The 24,521-nt window shown below is 42.3% G+C and overlaps 1 protein-coding gene across 6 annotated transcripts in view; it reads left to right on the forward strand.

The window, feature by feature from the left end:
- The window catches only part of LOC126278068 (lipase 3-like), a 154,992-nt gene that overhangs the window by 57,258 nt on the left and 73,213 nt on the right, over nucleotides 1–24,521 (forward strand). For 5 of the 6 annotated variants that reach the window (XM_049977895.1, XM_049977899.1, XM_049977893.1 and 2 more), the window contains exons 3-4: nucleotides 5,046–5,229; nucleotides 18,334–18,448. In XM_049977895.1, the coding sequence (XP_049833852.1) occupies nucleotides 5,046–5,229; nucleotides 18,334–18,448 (299 nt within the window). The remainder of the gene's footprint in view (nucleotides 1–5,045; nucleotides 5,230–18,333; nucleotides 18,449–24,521) is intronic. The other variant, XM_049977897.1, reaches the window with a different exon arrangement.

Raw genomic sequence — 24,521 nt, forward strand, 5'->3', positions numbered from 1 at the left:
ACTAACTTTCTGGAACAATAACCTACACTAGTTAAAACTTATAGGACAAATGTGTTGTCATTATCCTTCGACATTATTACCAAGCAGGGTTCCTTTTCTTACCAATGAAGCAATGTGTGTCATAAAAATGTGAAACCTGATTCATTATTTATTGCCAGTTTAGTTTGTTTGCTAATGGCCAGTTTCAGTCTAAATTTTGCTACCTCAGTATTCCATAACAGCGGCTTAACTAATTTGCAATTTTGAGTATTAACTTCACTCACTTAAAGTAAGTTAAAATTTTGCTGGAGAAATTAATAACTGCAGATGAAGCTCAAATTAAGAGTGTGCAGTTTCATTTATTGCATATTTAGCTAAGAGACTGACTTTTGCTGGCTTGGTATGTATTTTATTGTTCTTACGTTAAAAGTAAATCAGTTCGTCATTGGTTAAAGTAAATTCAATTCAATCTTTCAATATTTAAAAGTAAATTGCTTGCCTTTTTCCAACTTTTGCATTATATTTCACTGAGGTTACTGAAAGTCATTTTTTTGTGTAACAAAGCTTCTGTTACAGTCAGTCATTTATTTAAGCAGCAACTTCATTTAGCTTTGCTTGCAAAATTTAGTACTTCACAACAAGTAACTGCAAAACTCTGTGCTTTCTTATCCATTCACTTTATTGTGAACTGTTGTGTTGTGGAACAGCGTGACAACTTTCCGTTGCCATTCCAGTGATTACTTGCTTAATTTTCTTTGCCATTACCTTTCTTAGGATTTTGGATATACATGCCCTACTGGGCTGGCGACCATTTAATTATCCTTTTTTCTTCTTCATCAGTACTTTTTGTATTAAATATTACATGGTGACCTTTCCACCCATGTGTGGTTCGTGAGCGATTGCACTAAATTCCATCCATTTCAAATTAACAGTATTTAGATTAGGTTTAGAGTAGGTTATTCCTTCAGAAGGGTCTGTTGTAAACTTTCCTTCTACTAACCGGTAGCGATAACCTTACTCATAGTAAAATTTCATTAGGCATACTTGATCATGGCCCTTTATATCGCAATCTAATAGGCCGATTAGGAAGGGAGACGTTTCAGCTGTGTCAAAATCCTATCAGGCAGCCTGATAGTGACATCATAGTGCGTCAGCCATTGTTTTAACAGACTTATAATGCAAAGATAGATTCCTTACAGTGAAACATTCATATATAAATAGACATGATTTCTAATAAGAGCATATTTGTTTAAATAATACACTGTGGTAATTTTTTAAAGTTAAATGATTGAAGATCAGTGTACTTGCTTAAATAATTCATGTGGCAACTGTTAACCATTAAAAATGGAATATTAGTTTATTTGTTTAAATAACACGCTGTAGCAGTTATTACACTGATATCCCGTGGTTTACAGTTTATTTGTTTGTATAATTAACTGTGGTACTTCTTGAACATTTTTAGTCCCCTACTTACCATGATCTACAGTGTCTGGATGACAATGTTGAAAAGTGGCTGAAAGTGGGTGTTTCCAATACTGGGAAAAACTGGCAAAGTTTCCTCAAAAATTTTAACAAACTACTCTAAAAATTTTACACATTGCCCCAAAACTATAAATAGAAATGGAAGGTGGTCATACATTGGAGTGCTTCCAGAAAATACCATGCACAGATGTGACCTCATTAAAATACAATAATTCAGCCAAAGGAATAATGCCCTGTCAGTTTTCACACTTCCACTGCAATGTCAAAGTACGTGACGTCAATTGTTGGCTCATAAATTGTAGCACCTCAGCCCACCCAACTGGACTAGACAAGAGAGGGAGAGAAAGTGACACTTTTTGGTCATAAATTATTATAATTAAGAGTGGACTAAAGATGTATGGTCATAAATTAGACTAACATAAATATAACTAAAGGCATGCATGACCTGTTTGTTTACATTAAGGTCATAAATTACACTTACATACACATAACGTTAAACCACAAGTGATTGGCTTGTTTACATAAGGCTAAAAGCATCTGGTAGCTATTTTGTTTACATGAGGGCCCCAGCCACGTTACAGGAACATTTACATAAGGGGCATGTCCAAGTGTCTGGTTTATTTACATAAGGATAACAATGGACACACAGAGATGTTCAAATGGCTCTGAGCACTATGGGACTTAATATCTGAGGTCATCATTCCCCTAGAACTTAGAACTACCTAAACCTAACTAACCTAAGGACATCACACACATCCATGCCCGAGGCAGGATTCGAACCTGCGACCGTAGCAGTCCCGCGGTTCCGGACTGAGCGCCTAGAGCCGCTAGACCACCGCGGCCGGCGCACAGTGATGTAGTAGACTGCTCTGCCACTCACAGCCTAATGCGCATACACGAAAAATTTCCGAAGGTTTAAAAAGATAGGCGTTTGAAGCACCTACCCATATAACACAACGTGGTCCCTCGCCCCATACCTAATATTCCTATCCATTCTTCCTCAATGGAATACACTATCCAATCAGAAGTATCCAGGCACCCCTATACACTATGGAACTGACCATGAGGCGTCACAAGAAGTCTCTGTGTGTACATGTTATCCTTATGTGAAGAAACCAGACACTTGGGCATGCCCCTTATGTCAACATTCCTGTAATGTGGCTGGGGCTGTCATGTAAACAAACTAGCCACCAGATGCGTTTAGCCTTATGTAAACAAGCCACAAACTTCACCAGTGTGAAAGGAGGAGTGAAGTATTTTGTTGTCAGTAGAGAAGCAGTGACAGAAGAATGGGTCGGTCAAGAGAGTTCACTATGTCTATCGAATTAAAAAGGAAGGGGTGCAATTGTCGATCAGCTCCACATAAGCCACAAGTTTCTGTAGCCAATGCTAGGCGGTCCTTGACGTGGAGCGACGCCACAGGACAGTGAATAATGGAATGATGAATCATGCTATACCCAGTGGCAATAGGTTGGGGGGATTTGGGTTTCGTTCATGCCTGGAGAACAAGTCTTCATGTGCAATGCCTACAAATTAGCGATTAGGAGAAAATGTTACGATAGGCGAATGTTTTTCGTGCTTAGGGTGTAGCGCCCTTATTACACTTACGAAAACAATAAATGCTGAAGGACAAGAACACGATTTACAGCACTGTGTACTTCGTACAGTTGAAAAGCAGTTCATGGTCGTTGGAAGTTTGTAGCAGTATGAGAATGCGTCTTGTCGTAAAGCAGCATCTGTAAGACAATCGTTTGTGGACAACAACATTCCTGAAATGGATTTTCCTTCCCAGATTCTCAATTTGAACCCAATGGAACATCTATGCGACGAGTTAGAACGATCACTCTGCTTCACACCCCAGCGTCCAACATCACAACTTTCTCTGCTTTCAGCTGCCGAGGAAGATAGGGCAGCCATTCCTCCACAGAGATTCATCCACTTCATTGCAAGTGTCCCTAGCAGAGTCTCAGCCAACATTAATGCGAATGTTGGACACATCCCAAAGTAATTTCTAGTAATAGGTACCCAGATACACCACTGGCCATTAAAATTTGCTACACCACGAAGATGACGTGCTACAGCAGCGAAATTTAACCGACACGAAGATGCTGTGACATGCAAATGATTAGGTTTTCAGAGCATTCACACAAGGTTGGCGCCGGTGGCGACACTTATAATGTGGTGACATGAGGAAAGTTTCCAACTGATTTCTGATACACAAACAGCAGTTGACCGGCGTTGCCTGGTGAAACATTGTTGTGATGCCTCGTGTAGGAAGGAGAAATGCGTACCATCACGTATCCATCTTTGATAAAGGTCGGATTGTAGGATCTCGCGATTGCGGTTTATCGTATCGCGACATTGCTGCTCGCGTTGGTCGAGATCCAATGACTGTTAGCAGAATATGGAATCGGTGGGTTCAGGAGGGCAATACGGAATGCCGTGCTGGATCCAAGGGCCTCTTATCACTAGCAGTCGAGATGATAGGCATCTTATCCGTATGGCTGTAACGGATCGTGCAGCCACGTCTCGATCCTTGAGTCAACTGATGGGGACGTTTGCAAGACAACAAACATCTGCACGAACAGTTCGACGACGTTTGCAGCAGCATGGACTATCAGCTCGGAGACCATGGCTGCTGTTACCCTTGACGCTTTACCACAGACAGGAGCGCCTGCGATGGTGTACTCAACGACGAACCTGGGTGCACGAATGGCAAAACGTCATGTTTTCGCATGAATCCAGGTTCTGTTACAGCATCTCGATGGTCGCAGCCGTGTTTGGCGACATTGTGGTGAACGCACATTTGAAGCGTGTATACCTCATCGCCATACTGGCGTGTCACCTGGCGTGATGGTAGGGGGTGCCATCGGCTACACGTCTCGGTCACCTCTTGTTGGCATTGACGGCAATTTGAACAGTGGACGTTACATTTCAGATGTGTTACGACCCGTGGCTCTACCCTTCATTCGATCCCAGCGAAACCCTACATTTCAGCAGGATAATGCACCACCGTATGTTGCAGGTCCTGTACGGGCCTTTCTGGATACAGAAAATGTTTGACTGCTGTCCTGGCCAGCATGTTCTCCAGATCTCTCACCAACTGAAAACGTCTGGTCGATGGTGGCCGAGCAACTGGCTCGTCACAATAGGCCAGTCACTGCTCTTGATGAACTGTGGTATCGTGTTGAAGCTACATGGGCAGCTGTACCTGTACACGCCATCCAAGCTCTGTTTGACTCAATGCCGAGGGGTATCAAGGCCGTTATTATGGCCAGATGTGGTTGTTCTAGGTACTGATTTCTCAGGGTCTATGCACCCAAATTGCGTGAAAATGTAGTCACATATCAGTTCTACTATAATATATTGTCCAATGTATACCAGTTTATGATCTGCATTTCTTCTTGGTGTACCAACTTTAATGGCCAGTAGTGTACTTTCGATCAGGTAGTGCGTAAGTTCTATCGGTTCATTATTTTTGGCTAACTCGACGCGCCTGTCACATCGGAGACAGGCAGTTACAAATGAAACACTTGGAGACTTCTCTTTCACTGACGGTGACATTTCTGCTGTGTTTCTGGCAGGAGGAGCTGTGCAGGGAGGAGGGCTTCCGGTGCGAGACGCACTCCACGGAGACGGAGGACGGCTACCAGCTGACGGCGCACCGCATCCTGCCAGCGGCGGCCGTCAGGGGCGCTGTGCTCGTCATGTCAGGGCTCATAGGCTGCTCCGACAACTTCGTGCTGAGCGGCAGGAACAAGTCCTTGGGTAATTCACCAACGCTCTCATTTACATAACTTCTTATGCAAACTCATCGTTCCCTCTGGTGGTACACTATGTATTCAAAAGTATCCGGACACCTGACTGAATATGACAAGTTCGTGAAGCCCTCTGTCGGTAATGCTGGTATTCAATATGGTGTTGGCCCACCCTTAGCCTTGTTGACAGCTTCCACTCTCGCAGGTATACGTTCAAGCAGGTGCTGTAAGGTTTCTTGGGGAATGACGGCCCATTCTTCACGTAGTCGGTAGGTGAGGTCTGGCACGAAGTGGGACTTTCAAAACATTCCAAAGGTGTTCTATAGGATGCAGGTCTGGACTCTGTGCAGGACAGTCCATTACAGGGATGTCGTATAACCATTCCGCCACAGGCCGTGCATTATGAACAGGTGCTCGATCGTGTTGAAACATGCAGTCACCATACCCGAATTGCTCTTCAACAGTGGTAAGCAGGAAGGTGCTTAAAACATCAACGTAGACCTGTACTTTGATAGTGCCACGCAAAACAACAAGGGGTGCTAGCACCCTCCATGAAAAACACGACCACACCGTAACACCACCGCCTCTGAATTTTACTGTTGGCACTACACATGCTGGCAGATCATGTTCACTGGGCATTACCCATCCCCACACCCTGCCATCGGATCGCCACACTGTGTACCGTGATTCGTCACTCCATTGCTCAGTCGTCCAATGTTTACGTTCGTTACACCAAGCGAGGCGTCGTTTGGCATTTACTGGCGTGATGTGTGACTTATGAGCAGCCACTCGACCATGAAATCCAAGTTTTCTCACCTCCCACCTAACTGTCATAGTATTTGCAGTGGATCCTGATGCAGTTTGGAATTCGTGTGTGATGGTCTGGATAGACGTCTGACTGCTACTCATGACGACCCTCTTCAACTGTCTGAGGTCTCTGTTAGTCAACAGGCGAGGTCGGCCTGTACGCTTTAGTGCTGTACGTGTACCTCCACGCTTCCACTTCAGTATCACATCGGAAACAGTGGATCGAGGAATGTTTAGTAGTGAGAATCTCGCGTGCAGACGTATGACGCAAGTGACACCCAATCACCGGACCACGTTCGAAGTCCGTGAGTTCCGCGGAGGGCCCCATTCTGAATGTCACGATGTCTAATGACTACTGAGGTCGCTGATATGGAGTACCTGGCAGTAGGTGGCAGCACGGAGCACCTCCTATGAAAAAGTATGTTTCGGGGGTTTCCGGATACTTTTGATCACATACTGTACAATGCCAACCTCCATCTCTTCCTATAGTGTGCTAATTTGTCAAATCTCTACATATTTACCGGAAGCCATGCTCGGTAATTTGATTCTATATGCTTTCAGTTTCTTTAACCTCATATATCAGCACAACCCATCCAATAGAAATACAAACGGTTTTTATTTATTTAGCATACAACGCTAGACATCTATGTGTTCTATACTGATCATAAAACTGTAAAACCGTTGTGTCCACCTGTTTGTCTGTTTGTGCACGCTAATCTCCAAATATCTCGAGACGAATTTTTATGGGTTTTCACAGTTAAATAGAGCACAGCTTGAGGCAATATATGGAATTTATTTCATCAAAATTGGAACATGGAGAGAAAAGATATTTTCATTTAAAATTTTATCTGAAATTGTCCACTCGTCTTAGCAATTTTGCGTGTTTAATCATCATGGCATAGTACACCAAAGAACCAATACAAGGCGCTGTTAGTTTTCTACAACACCATAGAGCCAATACCTGGTACCTTTGTCTTTTACTCAGTAGAGATGTAGTTTGGGAATTTTAGGTCAGTGACAGATTTAAACAGCACAATCTTATTTTTATGATTGTTGTTGTTGTGGTCTTCAGTCCAGAGACTGGTTTGATGCAGCTCTCCGTGCTACTCTGTCCTGTGCAAGCTTCTTCATCTCCGAGTACACTACTGCAACCCACATCCTTCTGAATCAGTATATTCATCTCTTAGTCTCCCTCTACTATTTTTACCCTCGACTATTCCCTCCAGTACAAAACTGGTGATCCCTTAATGCCTCAGAACGTGTCCTACCAACTGGTCCCTTCTTTCAGTCAGATTTTGTCACAAGTTCCTCTTCTCCCCAGTTCTATTCAGTACCTCCTCATTAGTTACGTGATCTACCCATTTGATCTTCAGAATTCTTCTGTAGCACCACATTTCGAAAGCTTCTATTCTCTTCTTGTCTAAACTGTTTATCGACCATGTTTCACTTCCATACATGGTTACACCCCATGCAACTACTTTCAGAAAAGACTTCTTGACGCTTAAATCGATACTCGATGTAAACAAATTTCTCTTCTTCAGAAACGCTTTCCTTTCCATAACCCGTCTACATTTTATGCCTCCCTACTTCGACAATCATCAGCTTTTTTGCTCCCCAAATATAAAAACTCACTTACTACTTTAAATAACTCATCTTCTAATCTAATTCCTTCAGAATCACCTGATTTAATTCGGCTACATTTCATTATCCTCGTTTTGCTTTTGTTGATGTTCATCTTATATCCTTTCAAGACACTGTCCATTCCGTTCAGCTGCTCTTCCAGGTCCTTGGTTGTCTCTGACAGAATTACAATGTCGTGGGCAAACCTCAAAGTTTTTATTTCTTCTCCAAGGATTTTAATTCCTATTCCACCTTTTTGTTTTGTTTCCTTTACTGCTTGCTCAATATACAGATTGAATAACATCGGGGATAGGTTACAGCCCTGTCTCACTCCCTCCTCAACCACTGCTTCCCTTTCATGCCCCTCTACTCAAATAACTGCCATCTGGTTGCTGTACAAATTGTAAATAGCCTTTTGCTCCCTACATTTTACGCCTGCTACCTTCAGGATTTGAAAGAGAATATTCCAGTCAACATTGTCAAAAGGTTTCTCCAAGTCTCCAATTTGTAGAAACGTAGGTTTGCCATTACTTAATCTATCTTCTAAGAAAAGCCATAGGGTCAGTATTGCCTCGCGTGTTCCAACATTTCTACGGAATCCAAACTGATATTCTTTATCATGAGTACAACAGCGAAATTCCTTGGATAGAATATATGGATTTACAGGTTTTGCTTTTTGCATTAAAAACCTAACGACATTATTTTGCTTCTTTCGATAGGTTTTACTTCTTATGACTTATTTCCTAGGTAAGTTTTTTTAAACTATGAACTTATTTGCGGAAGTTTACAGCAGTGACAGATGTAAGCACCACAATTTTATCTTTAGAAACGTAGACTAATGTTGAAATTACTTAGCTCTGATCGAGAGTGTGATGCATTATCTCACTCCTCAGAACCCTTCACTCGCAGGGGCTTAAAGTTACCTCTCTCCAACGTAATATCATAGAAGCGGAAATTTTGAAAGGAAATAGCGCATTTGAGTTTTCATCCCCACATCCAGCTTATTCTTAACAGTTCACCATTTCGCTTTAAACGTGTACAGTTCCCGGTGAACTTATGTTATTTCATGTTCATAAACGAAGCACAGCGCCAGAAACTGTATGTAGAAGTCGTGGACCTTGGTGTCAGTTGCTTTTTTCATAGCCAGCTGTATGTTGCTATCACCTATGTTAGTGAAAACAAGCTCTTCATCCATGTCCTCAATCGTACTACGTCACACTTTGTATACAAAAAAGCTGCATCAGTCAAAGATAAATTCCATGCATAAGAAGTCTTGGACTCAGCCGTAAATAAATATCTGGGCAATGCCAGGATTGCCAGCTGGTGAGAAATAAAAATTGTGAGTGTTGGTAACGCCACGTAGCACTCTGTATGAAAATCACTGACTGTGCTGTGTGCAGTCTGTGGCTGGTTGGCATTGTTGGAATATTCGCTATTATAGTGTTGGGCATTTCGATGTGAACAGCACGTAGCGTTGAGCAGTTGGAGGTGAACCACCAGCGGTGATGGATGTGGAGAGAGAGTTGCCAGAGTTTTGAGAGGTTACTATAGGCGGACGATCTGGACGTGTGTCCGCCAGAAAAAGGAAATTTTTGAAGATAGTTGTCATGAATTGATAGATATGTGATGACTTTTGAACATTATTAAGGTAAATACATTTTTTGCTCTCTGTCAAAATCTTTCATTTGCTAACTATGCCTATCAGTAGTTAGTGCCTTCAGTAGTTGGAGTCTTTTAGTTAGCTGCCAGTAGTGGCGATCGCTGTATTGCAGTAGTTCGACAACGATGATTTTTGTGAGGTAAGTGATTCATGAAAGGTATAGGTTATTGTTAGTCAGGGCCATTCTTTAGTAGAGATTATTGAAAGTCAGACTGCGTTGCGCTAAAAATATTGTGTGTCAGTTTAGTGACGATCAGAATATGTAAAGAGAAAATTGTCTGAGTGCTTTCATTTTTACTCAGCTGTTTCTGTATCAATCAACGTACGAGTTTTTTTCAGCACTGTCATTCACAATTTTTCAAGGGGATGTTTAAAAATACAAGTGATACATTACAGTAGCAAATAATTGGATGCTAATGTCCGTCAGATAGTCAACATGAAACTGGACCCAGGTTGTCGCTTAGTCATATTCTAGGTGGTGACTATCAGACTGATGGTGTTTCGAGTGCTGCAGCGTGCACTGTATTCATCGTAAGACACTGGAATATCGTATGTGTGGAGCATGCACAAAACAATAATAATGCCACTTTTATACCACCAGCTGAAAATGTGGCGCTGTAAGCAGTCAGTACGTGGTGTGGGTCCAGGAAAAGGGTAAGAACGGTCAGACACATGATAATGGTGCATCAGACAATGTGCGTCCAGTATGGTCTTCCGATTCACCAGCAAGGTGCATCTGCAACACGGCATGATCGGCAGTACCCGCAGCGAGCAATATGTCGTCTTATGCTGTCCTTCAGATCAGGAATCCTTCAGATCAGGAAGAGTCCGAACACATGCATAATAGACACGATCTTTCACTTAGCCCCACAACCAGGAGTCACAAGGTTGGCGAATCTGGAAGGTCACACATCTTAAAATTGCCTAGAGACGAAGCGGTTGTTACCAAAGATTTCTGGAAGCAAATCTTTCACCAGACAAGCGACATGTGAAGCCACAGTGAAGTTTGTGTGGGTTCCTGGTCATGTCGGTCTGCCAGAAAACGAGGCTGCTGACGCTGCTTCCAAGGCTGCAGTCCTCGTACCTCAGCCCGCTAGTTCCTATATTCTCTCCGATGATCTCTGTGTTACCGTCTGTCATTAGGTGGTGTCCCTTTGGCATCGCCCATGGTCCTCCCGACTGGTTAAGCCTGTCCCAGCGGTTTGGACGACCTCCTCTCTGCATCCCACCCGGAGGAGGTCATTTGAACCAGGCTGCGTATTGGGCATCGTCATTTGATAAGTGGCGCTACCCCACCACTTTGTACACACTGCACCCAAGTTTTAACTGTCCGCCACTTCCTGTCAGAATGCCCATTCTTAACCGTTTACGTTCGCGCTTGGGTTTGCCGTCTCAGCTATAGGCCGTTTTAGCAACTGACGCGCGCGGGCTGTCGACCGCGTTTTGCTATTTATCCGCCGAAACAATATGGTGAAGGCCATTTAATTTTTAGTTTTGGAACTGCGTTTCTGTATAGTGTCTTTTTTAGCCCTTTCTCCACGTCCTTGTTTTTAGCTGTCTTCTCTTATGTCAAATGGGACTGACTATAGTCGTTTTTTAACTCCTCTGTCTCCGTGTTCTATAGTTTTGACTTGGGGTCGTGTGACCACAGTTGTTTTCGCGCCCTAAAGCGAAACAAAAACATCTTGCATCAAAATAATGGAATGGACACAGTTGCGTTCTTCCAACGCCGGAATCATGTGTTGTACATGTACATCCATATAACGTGCGGGTGTCAGTGTACACCTGACAGAGCCACGATGTGTCATCTCCTCGAAGGACAACCTACTGAGAATGAAGGAGCTTGTAAACCCACACCACACAGTCACATAACCTGAGTGCAGCGGGCGTTCCTGCACAACATGTGGCGGAGTAGAACCCCATATGAGACATTTCTGCACATTCATGCCACTGTGCAGAATGAAACATGCCACATCAGTCCACAAAATATTCCCTGGCCAGATGTCTTCCATTTCCTTGCATGCCAAAAACGCGAAGGGCAAAGTCACGGTGTTGTAGGCTATTTGGAGCTTCATTAGGAACATATTCTGAATATTGCAGGAATGCCCACGGGGGAGAGAATTCCCGTGACACAGCTCGAGCCCTGCAATTTCCTGCTTCTGGAGCTCCCTTCGAGTTGTTTTGCTGGTGGCAGGGTTCGCGAGTGTGACATTCAATTCTGCAGCTGTCGTCCTCTCATCTGCGATTAAAATCCTCTTGAATGATTGTCCACCACCATCACTCAGTACACACTTTTGTCCACGCTGTGACTTAGCGGATAATACAGGGTGTCCCAAAAAGAATGACCTGATTTTAAATAGAATTATTTATTAGGAAGTTGGGCTGAACACCAACAAATAGCATACTAAATTACTCATAAAAGACAGAAGGTTATAAAAAAAATCCATCATAAATGTTCAATATGTCCTCCATTGGCTGCATGGACGACATCTAGCCAATAGCCGAATTCATCGCAAACTGAGTGTAAGATGTCTTCTGTCACTAAATCTACAGCATCTGATATTCTGGTTTTTAGTTCATCAGTGTCACGAGGTAAGGGAGGAACGTAAACGCATTGTTTAACATATCCCCCAGGAAGAAATCACATTGTGTTAAGTCAGGGGACCTAGGAGGCCAACAGTGTAAAGCCTGGTCTCGCCGCCCTGTACGTCCTATCCAATGTTGAGGCACGTTGGCATTGAGGAAACTGCGCTCATTGTTGTGCCAGTGCGGTGGTGCTCCATCTTGCTGATGGATGAAATTATCTGAGTCAAGTTGTGGGAATAACCAGTTCTGTAGCATTTCAAGATATTACTGTCCTGTTATGGTTTCTTCCTCAAAAAATTAGGGTCCATAAACCTTGCTTCCTCCCCCCATGAACCATGGACCTTGCCGTTGGTGGGGAGGCTTGCGTGCCTCAGCGATACAGATGGCCGTACCTTAGGTGCAACCACAAAGGAGGGGTATCTGTTGAGAGGCCAGACAAACATGTGGTTCCTGAAGAGGGGCAGCAGCCTTTTCAGTAGTTGCAGGGGCAACAGTCTAGATGATTGACTGATCTGGCCTTGCAACATTAACCAAAACGGCCTTGCTGTGCTGGTACTATGAACGGCTGAAAGCAAGGGGAAACTACAGCCGTAATTTTTCCCGAGGACATGCAGCTTTACTGTATGATTAAATGATGATGGCATCCTCTTGGGTAAAATATTCCGGAGGTAAAATAGTCCCCCATTCGGATCTCCGGGCGGGGACTACTCAGGAGGATGTCGTTATCAGGAGAAAGAAAACTGGCATTCTACGGATCGGAGCGTGGAATGTCAGATCCCTTAATCGGGCAGGTAGGTTAGAAAATTTAAAAAGGGAAATGGATAGGTTAAAGTTAGATATAGTGGGAATTAGTGAGGTTCGGTGGCAGGAGGAACAAGACTTCTGGTCAGGTGAATACAGGGTTATAAACACAAAATCAAATAGGGGTAATGCAGGAGTAGGTTTAATAATGAATAGGAAAATAGGAATGCGGGTAAGCTACTACAAACAGCATAGTGAACGCATTATTGTGGCCAAGATAGATACGAAGCCCACACCTACTACAGTAGTACAAGTTTATATGCCAACTAGCTCTGCAGATGATGAAGAAATTGAAGAAATGTACGATGAAATAAAAGAAATTATTCAGATAGTGAAGGGAGACGAAAATTTAATAGTAATGGGAGACTGGAATTCGAGTGTAGGAAAAGGGAGAGAAGGAAACATAGTAGGTGAATATGGATTGGGGGTAAGAAATGAAAGAGGAAGCCGCCTAGTAGAATTTTGCACAGAGCACAACTTAATCATAGCTAACACTTGGTTTAAGAATCATGAAAGAAGGTTGTATACGTGGAAGAACCCTGGAGATACTAAAAGGTATCAGATAGATTATATAATGGTAAGACAGAGATTTAGGAACCAGGTTTTAAGATGTAAGACATTTCCAGGGGCAGATGTGGACTCTGACCACAATCTATTGGTTATGACCTGTAGATTAAAACTGAAGAAACTGCAAAAATGTGGGAAATTAAGGAGATGGGACCTGGATAAACTGAAAGAACCAGAGGTTGTACAGAGTTTCAGGGAGAGCATAAGGGAACAATTGACAGGAATAGGGGAAAGAAATACAGTAGAAGAAGAATGGGTAGCTCTGAGGGATGTAGTAGTGAAGGCAGCAGAGGATAAAGTAGGTACAAAGACGAGGGCTGCTAGAAATCCTTGGGTAACAGAAGAAATATTGAATTTAATTGATGAAAGGAGAAAATATAAAAATGCAGTAAATGAAGCAGGCAAAAAGGAATACAAACGTCTCAAAAATGAGATCGACAGGAAGTGCAAAATGGCTAAGCAGGGATTGCTAGAGGACAAATGTAAGGATGTAGAAGCTTATCTCACTAGGGGTAAGATAGATACTGCCTACAGGAAAATTAAAGAGACCTTTGGAGAAAGGAGAACCACGTGTATGAATATCAAGAGCTCAGATGGCAGCCCAGTTCTAAGCAAAGAAGGGAAGGCAGAAAGGTGGAAGGAGTATATAGAAGGTTTATACAAGGGCGATGTACTTGAGGACAATATTATGGAAATGGAAGAGGATGTAGATGAAGACGAAATGGGAGATACGATACTGCGTGAAGAGTTTGACAGAGCACTGAAAGACCTGAGTCGAAACAAGGCCCCCGGAGTAGACAACATTCCATTAGAACTACTGACGGCCTTGGGACAACCAGTCCTGACAAAACTCTACCAGCTGGTGAGCAAGATGTATGAGACAGGCGAAATACCCTCAGACTTCAAGAAGAATATAATAATTCCAATCCCAAAGAAAGCAGGTGCTGACAGATGTGAAAATTACCGAACTATCAGTTTAATAAGCCACGGCTGCAAAATACTAACGCGAATTCTTTACAGACGAATGGAAAAACTGGTAGATGCAGACCTCGGGGAGGATCAGTTTGGATTCCGTCGAAATGTTGGAACCCGTGAGGCAATACTGACCTTACGACTTATCTTAGAAGAAAGATTAAGAAAAGGCAAACCTACGTTTCTAGCATTTGTAGACTTAGAGAAAGCTTTTGACAATGTTGACTGGAATACTCTTTTTCAAATTCTAAAGGTGGCAGGGGTAAAATACAGGGAGCGAAAGGCTATTTATAATTTGTACAGAAACCAGATGGCAGTAATAAGAGTCGAGGGGCATGAAAGGGAAGCAGTGGTTGGGAAAGGAGTGAAACAGGGTTGTAGCCTCTCCCCGATGTTATTCAATCTGTATATTGAGCAAGCAGTAAAGGAAACAAAAGAAAAATTTGGAGTAGGTATTAAAATTCATGGAGACGAAGTAAAAACTTTGAGGTTCGCCGATGACATTGTAATTCTGTCAGAGACGGCAAAGGACTTGGAAGAGCAGTTGAACGGTATGGACAGTGTCTTGAAAGGAGGATATAAGATGAACATTAACAAAAGCAAAACGAGGATAATGGAATGTAGTCAAATTAAATCGGGTGATGATGAGGGAATTAGATTAGGAAATGAGACACTTAAAGAAGTAAAATAACTGATGATGGTCGAAGTAGAGAGGATATAAAATGTAGACTGGCAATGGCAAGGAAAGCGTTTCTGAAGAAGAGAAATTTGTTAACATCGAATATAGATTTATGTATCAGGAAGTCGTTTCTGAAAGTATTTGTTTGGAGTGTAGCCATGTATGGAAGTGAAACATGGACGATAACTAGTTTGGACAAGAAGAGAATAGAAGTTTTCGAAATGTGGTGCTACAGAAGAATACTGAAGATAAGGTGGATAGATCATGTAACTAATGAGGAGGTATTGAATAGGATTGGGGAGAAGAGAAGTTTGTGGCACAACTTGACTAGAAGAAGGGATCGGTTGGTAGGACATGTTTTGAGGCATCAAGGGATCACAAATTTAGCATTGGAGGGCAGCGTGGAGGGTAAAAATCGTAGAGGGAGACCGAGAGATGAGTACACTAAGCAGATTCAGAAGGATGTAGGTTGCAGTAGGTACTGGGAGATGAAGCAGCTTGCACAGGATAGAGTAGCATGGAGAGCTGCATCAAACCAGTCTCAGGACTGAAGACAACAACAACAACAACAACAAACCTTGCTTTGCGAAACAGCACAACAAACTTTCTCTTTTGGTGAATCACGTTCGTGTACAGCTGTTTCGTGAGGATTTTCGAGCCCCCCCATATACGCACATTATGACAGTGAACCTTACTGCTAATATGGAAAGTTGCCTCATCGCTGAATATCAACCGTGACATAAAAGTGTTACTTCCACGTCCTCTAGAATAGCATTGGTAAAGTTCACTCGCTTCACTTTGTCAGTGTCTAGAACAGCTTGTACCAGTTGTAATCAGTATGGCTTGAGGGCTAAATGACACTGTAACACACGCCACACTGTCGTGCATGGTAATGCAAGTTCTCGGCTAGCACGACGGGTAGACTTCCGGTTCAAATGGCTCTGAGCACAAATGGCTCGAACCTGCGACCGTAGACTTCCGGGGGTTCCACTCAAATGCTCGTCGGATTTGTTCCACTGTTTGTTCAGGAACACGTGGCCGGCCAGGACTTTTGCCTTTACAGTGGCACACTGTTTCTTCAAACTGTTTAAACCACTTTCGAATGTTCTTTGGTGATTGTGGTTTAGCACGAAACCGAATATGAAACGCCCACTGAACCACGGTCACTAATTGAATACGACTAATTTCAATAACACAATACGCCTTCTGTTGTGCAGACGCCATATTGCGTGAGACTGGCTGCACTCTCTCGTAGCGACATCTAGCGGATTTTTTCTGAAACTCTAGACCATGCCAATTACATCTAGCGCTGTTTCAGTTACCTAGTGACATTTATCTCAATATGATTATAAGTTAAAATCGGGTTATTCTTTTTGGGACACTTTTTCCGCTTTTACTGTATGTGCCTCGTGAAACACCAAACACTACAAGCACCTACCATACAATCACCAACAATATGTTGATGTTCGAACTCGCTTAACTCCAACACAATGCACTCACGACCACACAGAACACTGTTATGACCATGACTGACACTTGTAACGTGCTGGGGACGCGGCACAGGTGGCGTTCGTGACCAAATACAACAACAGCACCAGCTGCATGCTTCACTAGCATCTGCATTTCTATTTAAACATGCATATGGCGCGGTGTTTCCAAATTTTTGTCCGACCCCTCTATCTAGGTGTACATTCCTGTCTCTTCCCACGTCCATGGTGCTGGTTAGTGTGTGTGTATGTGCATGTTTGTGTATGTGGAAAGACAAATCAGAATAGGTAAGACAGATATAAAGACGGAGAATATACTAACAAAATAAAGGTCAGTTTAATTCTTTGCTGGCTGCTATGCATGTTTTGCACTACAGTGTCTCATAATCTTTCCAGCGACGATCGTTCTGACAACTATGGAAACAGACAAGCCAAAGTACTGTAACCTGAATATCCTCGTACATGCGTATCACTTCCAGAGCTTGTATCTTTTTTTTTTTTACATATCAAGTTCCGTAAGACCAAAGTGAGGAGCTAATCTCCAAGGTCATGGAACGTGTCAGTACATAAAAGTAATAACAGGAACTACTCGACAAAAGAGAAGAGTGACCCAAGAGGAAACTCCTCAGTTTAGATTTGAAAACACATGGATTACTGCTAAGCTTTTTAAATTCTTGTGGTAGCTTATTGTAAATGGATGCAGCAATACGCTACACACTTTCATGCAGAAGAGTCAACGAAGTGCGATCCTAATGCAGATTGGATTTCTGCCTGGTATTAACTGAGTGAAAGCTGCTAATTCTTGGGAATAAGCTAATATTGCTAACATGAAATGACAGTAAGGAATATATATACATTGAGAGGCCAGTGACAAAATACCCAAACTCGTGAACACGGGTCGACAAGAGGTTCGCCAACTTTCACCACTTATTGCCCGAACCGCCCGTTTCTCAGCAAAAATATATTTTGAGAATGGGAATGGTTACCCCAAAATATAATATTACGGCATAAGCGAATGAAAATAAGCAAAGTAGATTAATTTTCATATCGAACGATCACTTACTTCAGATACAGTTAGAATAGTAAAAATGGCAGAATTAAGTCTTTGAACAAGATCTTAAACGTGCGCTTTCCACGACAGTTTTCTATCTATCTGAACACCTAGAAATTTGAACTGTTAAGCTTCACTACTCACATGCCCATTCTGTGAAATTAAAACGTCAGGTTTTATTGAATCGTGTGAACTATAAAAATTGAGTCATACTCTGATTTAACGTTAGTTCATTGTCTAAAAGCCATGATCTTAGGTCATGAAATGCACTATTTGAAACAGAGCTAATGTTGCACACAACATCTTTTACTACCAAGCTAGTGTCATCAGCAAACAGAAGTATTTTAGAGTTACCCATAATACTAGAACGCATATCATTTATACATATAAGGAACAGGAGTGGCCCCAACACTGATGCCTGGGGCACCGCCCATTGGACTGCAACCCACTCAGGCCCCACATCACAGCTATTCTCAGCACTGTGAATAATGGTCTTTTGCTCTCTGTTGCTAAAGTAAGAGGTGGACCAATTGTGAGCTACCCCTCGTATTCCGTACTGCTCCAACTTCAGGAGCAATATTTTGTGATCAACACAATCAGACACCTCAGGTAAATCAAAAAATATGCCAAGCATTCGAAAGCTTTTGTTTAACTCATCCTCACAGAGAAAAGACAATATAGCATTTTGAGTTGTTAAACGACTTCTAAAGCCAAACTGTACATTTGATAGCAAATCATGTGATATAAAATGATCAATTACCCTTACATACACATCCTTTTCAATAACTTAGGAAATACTGATGGCATAGAGATAGGTCTAAAATTGTAACATTTGACGCGGCAACGATTGACACATCTCACTGATTTCAGTTTTCTCCCAACAGCATATATGTTGGCGGACGCCGGATATGACGTAGTCCTAGGCAACCAGCGCGGCTGCGCCTACTCCAGAAGGCATCGCAAATGGACCCGCAGGGACCCACAGTACTGGCGATACACGTAAGCGGTCTATCCCACCGGCCACATGAGAGAGCTCCAGGTCATGTGCGCCAAACGCTATTCAGCGAATAATGTACACTGTAATAATGGTAGTTACGTCTCCCATTAGAGTTGTTTATCTTGATCATATTGCCTCAATTCTGCTGATCCAGTACAGTTCTTGAATGAAATCAAGGGCACTTGTTATTGACTTGGAAAGACCTGACATATCACTGTAGCAGTCGCTGCAAAATCTCTGAACTCACATCATTTTATTAAAAAAAAAAAAAAAAGTGAAAGTAGCTTTCACATAGCGTTTCACTGCAAAGTAACGTAGCTCGATGAAACTTGGGCCATACAAGGAAAGAACTGCTACAGTATAGTACGGAAAATAACTGAAAGAAATAAGCAATGAGACGAACAGAGATTACTCTTTTATTTAAAGATAATAATTACACTGAAGTCATCTCGGTTTATGATGGTCCCCTGGATACATGGTTCTTAATAGAGTGTTGACCAGCATGAACGATAATACATGCTTTACAACGTGCCCCCAAAGTGGGCACAGGATTCGTAAGCAGTTCTTGTGGCAGGGCCTTCCATTCCCCAACCAGCGCGGTCGTCAGTCACTGGATGGTGATTGGTGCACGTGCTCAACACCTCTCCTCAACGCATTCCACAAGAGCTCGATAGGATTTAAATTGCAGGAACGGGCAGGCCAGCCCAATTGCCGAATATCCTCTCGTTCCAAGAGTTTATCCACCTATGCAGTTCGATGCGGTCGCGCATTGTCATCCATAAAAATGAAGTCAGGGCCGAATGCACACCTTAAAAGACGCACGTAAGGAAGGAGTGCAGGATTACAATGGCGTTTATAACGCCTCTTCTTCTTGATGTTTTGGTTTGATTTGTACTTGGCCTCGGCTAAAACTCGGCGACAGTCGGTAGAGTGTTGAGATCGTTATCAAGTTTCGAACCGACGTGCGTGAGATATTTACTTCACCAAGAATCGTAATTAATCGTTCGTAATCGATGTTTAACTGATTAATGAGGAAATATTAATGATAAAACCAATACAGTCACATTCACAACAAATTCCCTACAAGCTGGTCGTAATTTCAAGTATCTAAGAAATGTAACAGTGGGCTTGTTATTTTAGTCAAAGATTCTACACAAGCGCCGAGCGCTACAGTCAAATATTATCGCTGCGCGTAATTATTACTCGGGAGTTTCATGTCAATAATTTGTTAGAATTTTAAATCACAAATGCACGACTTGACACAAGAGGCTGTTTCATTGCACAATATCAGTCACTTCCTAACCGAGCCTTGAGAAGAAAACTTTCCCAAGTGTTAGGGGGATTTGAATTATATGCTTCAGACCTATCACCGAAGTTCCATAAACCACCGGCTATTATGAATGAAAATTGTCTATCTGTGTTCGTTGCCTAAATCACTGACTAAGTAGTGTTTAGTTCAATTATCTAGTTAAAAGTTCACTTTTTCTAGTAGGTAAAAGTCCTCCGTTCGAATTCTAATGCCTTGATATTTGAAGTCAGAAGATCGTATTACTGCGTCACAATAGGTCGCAATTATTCAATCTCAAAAACAATCTAAGCGTGCCTACACCTACGAGCATTCAAATATATGACCCGCTTCGGCTAACTCTCGTAACGTAGTGACAATGCATTGAATTATACTTTGTCATTACTCACGATTCCCAAAGAGTACTCACACGGAGTATTCTTTGGGATCGTTGGTTCTACCTTGCGAATGTTAATTTATGCTAATTTTGCGATTTATTATGATTTTTATTTTAATTTTATTGAAATTTCATCTTTCTTTCGTAGATTGCTAAATTGTCGTTAGATTCATGATTTAATCATTTGTTATTGTCTTAATAATAGTGATAAATGGAACTTCGTTCGCTTATTCACTTTTCTGGGAATTTGGGACTTCGGGGATATCTTTGGGGTATTGGGAGCTAACTTTTGATTTTTATTTTTCGTCCGAGGAAGTAGCGTTACACGTTGACTAGTGAGTGTGCTGCGTTCAAAGATTTTGGGGACAGTACTCCCATGCAACATCGTATTTTTTCTCGCACATAACACCTGTATGCCGTCTCTTGCGGTCGCGCACCCTATTAAGAACCATTTATTGCATTTTGCAGTGTTCAGGGGATCGTAATGAAAGGTGGTGATTTCAGTGTTATTAAGGGTGCGTCACTAACTATTGCCACCGAGAATAACTGCGAATATATGACAGTAGCTGAAAAGCTTGTGGGACAAATATTGCAAGGGACGACGGGGGCCATAATATGACGTAGGTTTGCTGTTGCTAGGTGGGGTCGCGTCAGAGATATGAAGGTCAACTTTGTTTTTTTAAATGGGATGCTATACTTTGGTACTTACTTTCTGATAGCGGCAATCGAGGGGAATCGAATTATGTGTATCAGTAAGGTCTCTGAAGGTCAATGAAGGTCAAAAAGATGACATCCATTGACAGAAGGTGTTCGACGTGATGACCACTGGTATCAATGCATTGCTGCAATCTTCTTATCATGGATTGAATGGTACTCCGTATCACTTGGGCGCTTACCGAAGCACAAGCTCTGTCAATTCTCTCTCGTATATGGTGCAAATAGTAAATATTCGCCGAATACGGCGTATCCATGTAATGTGCCATTGGCACGTAAACACCAGTCAACGGTTTCACAATACAACGCTAATACGAACAGAAAGCTAGTATCGTCGAATCAATCAAATGTGAATGATGTATTCCTTCGAAGCAAAAGTCGATATGATTCTCATTTGCCGAGAATGCCAACGAAATTCAGTGAGAGCTAGAGATTTATACGCTGAAAGATATCCTCAACGTAGTCACCCTACACGTCGTACATTTAAATACGAGGGTTCGAACTAAAATATGGCAATTATTTATTCACAATCGATACAAAAGAGTTACGTGTTTGCACCTGTTGTTGTACTTCAAAGTAGTCACCAGCGTTGTGTAGAACCCGTTTCCAGCGATGTGGAAGGCGTGGTATACCGTCAGCAGAGCCTGTTCTGTTGATGGGGCGGATTGGGTGGTCTACTGCCTGTCGAATGTCTGGAACAGTTCTGAATCTAATGCCACGGAGCTAAAACTGAAACGCCAGTCCAACGAATGGCGTCATAATGGGTCGCAGCGAAAGTCGAAAGTGCATCAGAACCCCAGTATGGTGAAAGTTATGATGATTCTCGTGTACGTCTGTGATGGTGTTACGTATCCTAACGCACTACGTTCCTCCAAGGCAGACCGTCAATGCACAGTATTACTGTTCGTTTTTGGAGGATCACCTGTGACCAGCTCTGCGAAAGAAGCGGCGGCACTTCATACGCAACCCGCCCACCATTTTCACGACAATGCGCGGGTGCATAGCTCAAGCTGTGGCTACCTGTTCTGTCAATGGGACTCGGAAGTACTGTACCATCCACCACACTCCCCGGACTTAAGTTCTTGTGACTTTGATTTGAATCCAAAGATTCGCTACAGAACTGTTCCAGAGATTCGACAGGCAGTAGACCGCTCCATTCGCACAATCAACAGAACAGGCTCTGTTAACGGTATACTACGCCTTCCTCATCGATGGCAACGGGTTCTACACAACGGTGGTGACTACTTTGAAGGACAGTAACAGCTGGAAACATGTAACTCTTTTATATCGGTCGTCAAATTCAACCCTCTTATGTATGTGATAAATTGAGAACAACTGGTTCTTTAACGCATCGGAAACATATCCGGCAAAGGAAAGTTACTAACGAGGAAACGGAAATTGGTACTCTTGGCACTGTGGTTCGCGATCCTTGTGATAGTTCGCGTCAAATCGCAACGTAATCTGGCATAAGCCAGAGTAGTGTTGTTCGTGTTCTGCATCGCCATAGATATCATCCTTACCGTATCAGTCTCCACCAAGAATAAACTAGTACGGACTGCACGCGTCGCATTGAATTCTGCCGATGGGCTCAACTTCAGATGCAGAGCGATGACACATTTATTAATTTAATTTTACTTACTGACGAGGCTACATTCACGAACCACGAGAGTGTTAATTTGCATAACATGTATTATTCGGCAACTGAACACCCATGTTGGCTGCGGCAAGTTGCGCACCAAAAACCGTGGTCGGTGAATGTATGGTGTGGGATTCTGGAGAACAGAATTATAGGCCCCTATTTCATCGACGGAAAAGTTAATGATAGGATGTACACCACATTCCTGCCAGAAACGTTAGGTCTGTTTCTGGAAGAAATACCTGTAGGAACAAGGAACAAAATGTGGTTTCAACACGATGGGTGGCCGGCACATTTTTCACTCATGGCTAGAAATCAGTTGCAGAGATAATTCCAAAACCGTTGGATTGGGCGCAGAGGGATGTGTCGTGGCCGGCTCCTTCGCCAGACTTGACGCCTCTGGATTTTTTCTTGTGTGGATTCGTAAAAGACATTGTTTATAAAGACGTTCCAACTACACCTGAAGATATGCGAGATCGAATTGCCAGAGCATATGCTTCGATAAGTGCCGAAGTGATAAGGAAACGACTCAATCCAGCACTGCATTTATACCAATGGTTATCGCTTCGGACACCTTCTGTAAATGGACGTTCATGCCAACTTCGTGACCTTCGTTGACCTTCAAAGACCTTACTGTTACACGTCATTGGATTCGTCTCGATAGACGCTATCAGAAAATAAGTACCATACTATATCATCCCATTCAAAAAAAAAATTGACCTTCGTATCTCTGAAGCGACCCCACCTAACAACAAAAAACCAGCTTCATATTATGGCCGCCGTTGTTCTATGCAAATTTTGTCCCTCAAACGATTCAGCTCCAATCTTATTTTCGGAGTTGTTCTTGGTGGCAATAATTAGTGACTGGCACTGTACAACGAAGTAATAAGCAATCAGTTGCATATAAGAAATTTTATTTCTTTATCGGTGTGTTGCGTGTGCCAACAATAAGATGTGGTCTTGTCGTTTATAGTGACCATACAAAAATAGTATGAAGAAGCGAAACAAGTGTAGCCATCATGCCAGAACAGTAGCTAATCAGCTAAAAATAATAATAATTTCATTGTTATCATTGTCTTTGAATAAAAGAGTCATTTCTGTTCGCCTCACTGTGTATTTCTTTCAGTTACCTCCTGTACTGTACTGCACTGTACTGAGCTGTATTGTAGCAGTTTTTTCTAAGTACGGTCCAAGCAGGGCCGTTACGAAATATATTTCCACTCAAGCGACTTATCATTTGGTACCCCTCCGTCCTTTCGTTTCCCTCGTCCCCTTCATCCGTGTCAGTTTCTCCTACTTATTGTGATACGCAATGTACACAAACTGTACACTTTGCGCCTCTTTCTGCGTGGCATCAGGGATGGCGGCTATCGCTGAAACAACGGTTTTTGGTTATATTGTTTTTTTTAGCCCGAGTTTCATCCGACTGTTGAAACCGCTTAAAATATCCGGCTTCTGAAATAACCAATTTTCAGTTTTCTATTCCTATTATTTCCTGTAATAAACGTAGAAATCGAACAAAGATTGAAAATTTTGACTCCCTCAGTTTCGAGATACGTAGAACCAAAATATTAAATTGAATAGGGCAATAATGGAGAAGTTGGTTCGTCCAGCGTTCGCTACTTTTCTCAAACAGTGATACCTGTTTGACTAATACAAAAAATCACCAGTATTCTTCTACTCATTTTAATTCTTTTAAACTCTACTTAAAAACCAATTTGTACTCGAGGATCATACTACTATTTGGACATTACGAATAGTCAATGCTGAGACTGAAGATCTCTGTTTTCGTGTAAATATTTGTCCGTTTTCCTGGGCTTCAAGCAGATAAGGGCAGGTTGTGTAGATACGAGCAGCAGACTTGCTGCTTTGTATTTTTATTCTGAACTATGAATGAACTGATAAGTTATAAGTTTTCTTCTTATATTGTGTTACAAGTTTCTTGCGGCTCCTTCAATTTTTTTTATTTTAAAGCAAATAGAGCATTGTACTTCATTGATACCGCAGACTGTAAAATATTTCCAGTCTAGGAATGGTGCCGTT

This window comes from Schistocerca gregaria, chromosome 6, assembly GCF_023897955.1.
Source record: "Schistocerca gregaria isolate iqSchGreg1 chromosome 6, iqSchGreg1.2, whole genome shotgun sequence".
NCBI classification, from domain to species: Eukaryota; Metazoa; Arthropoda; class Insecta; order Orthoptera; family Acrididae; genus Schistocerca; species Schistocerca gregaria.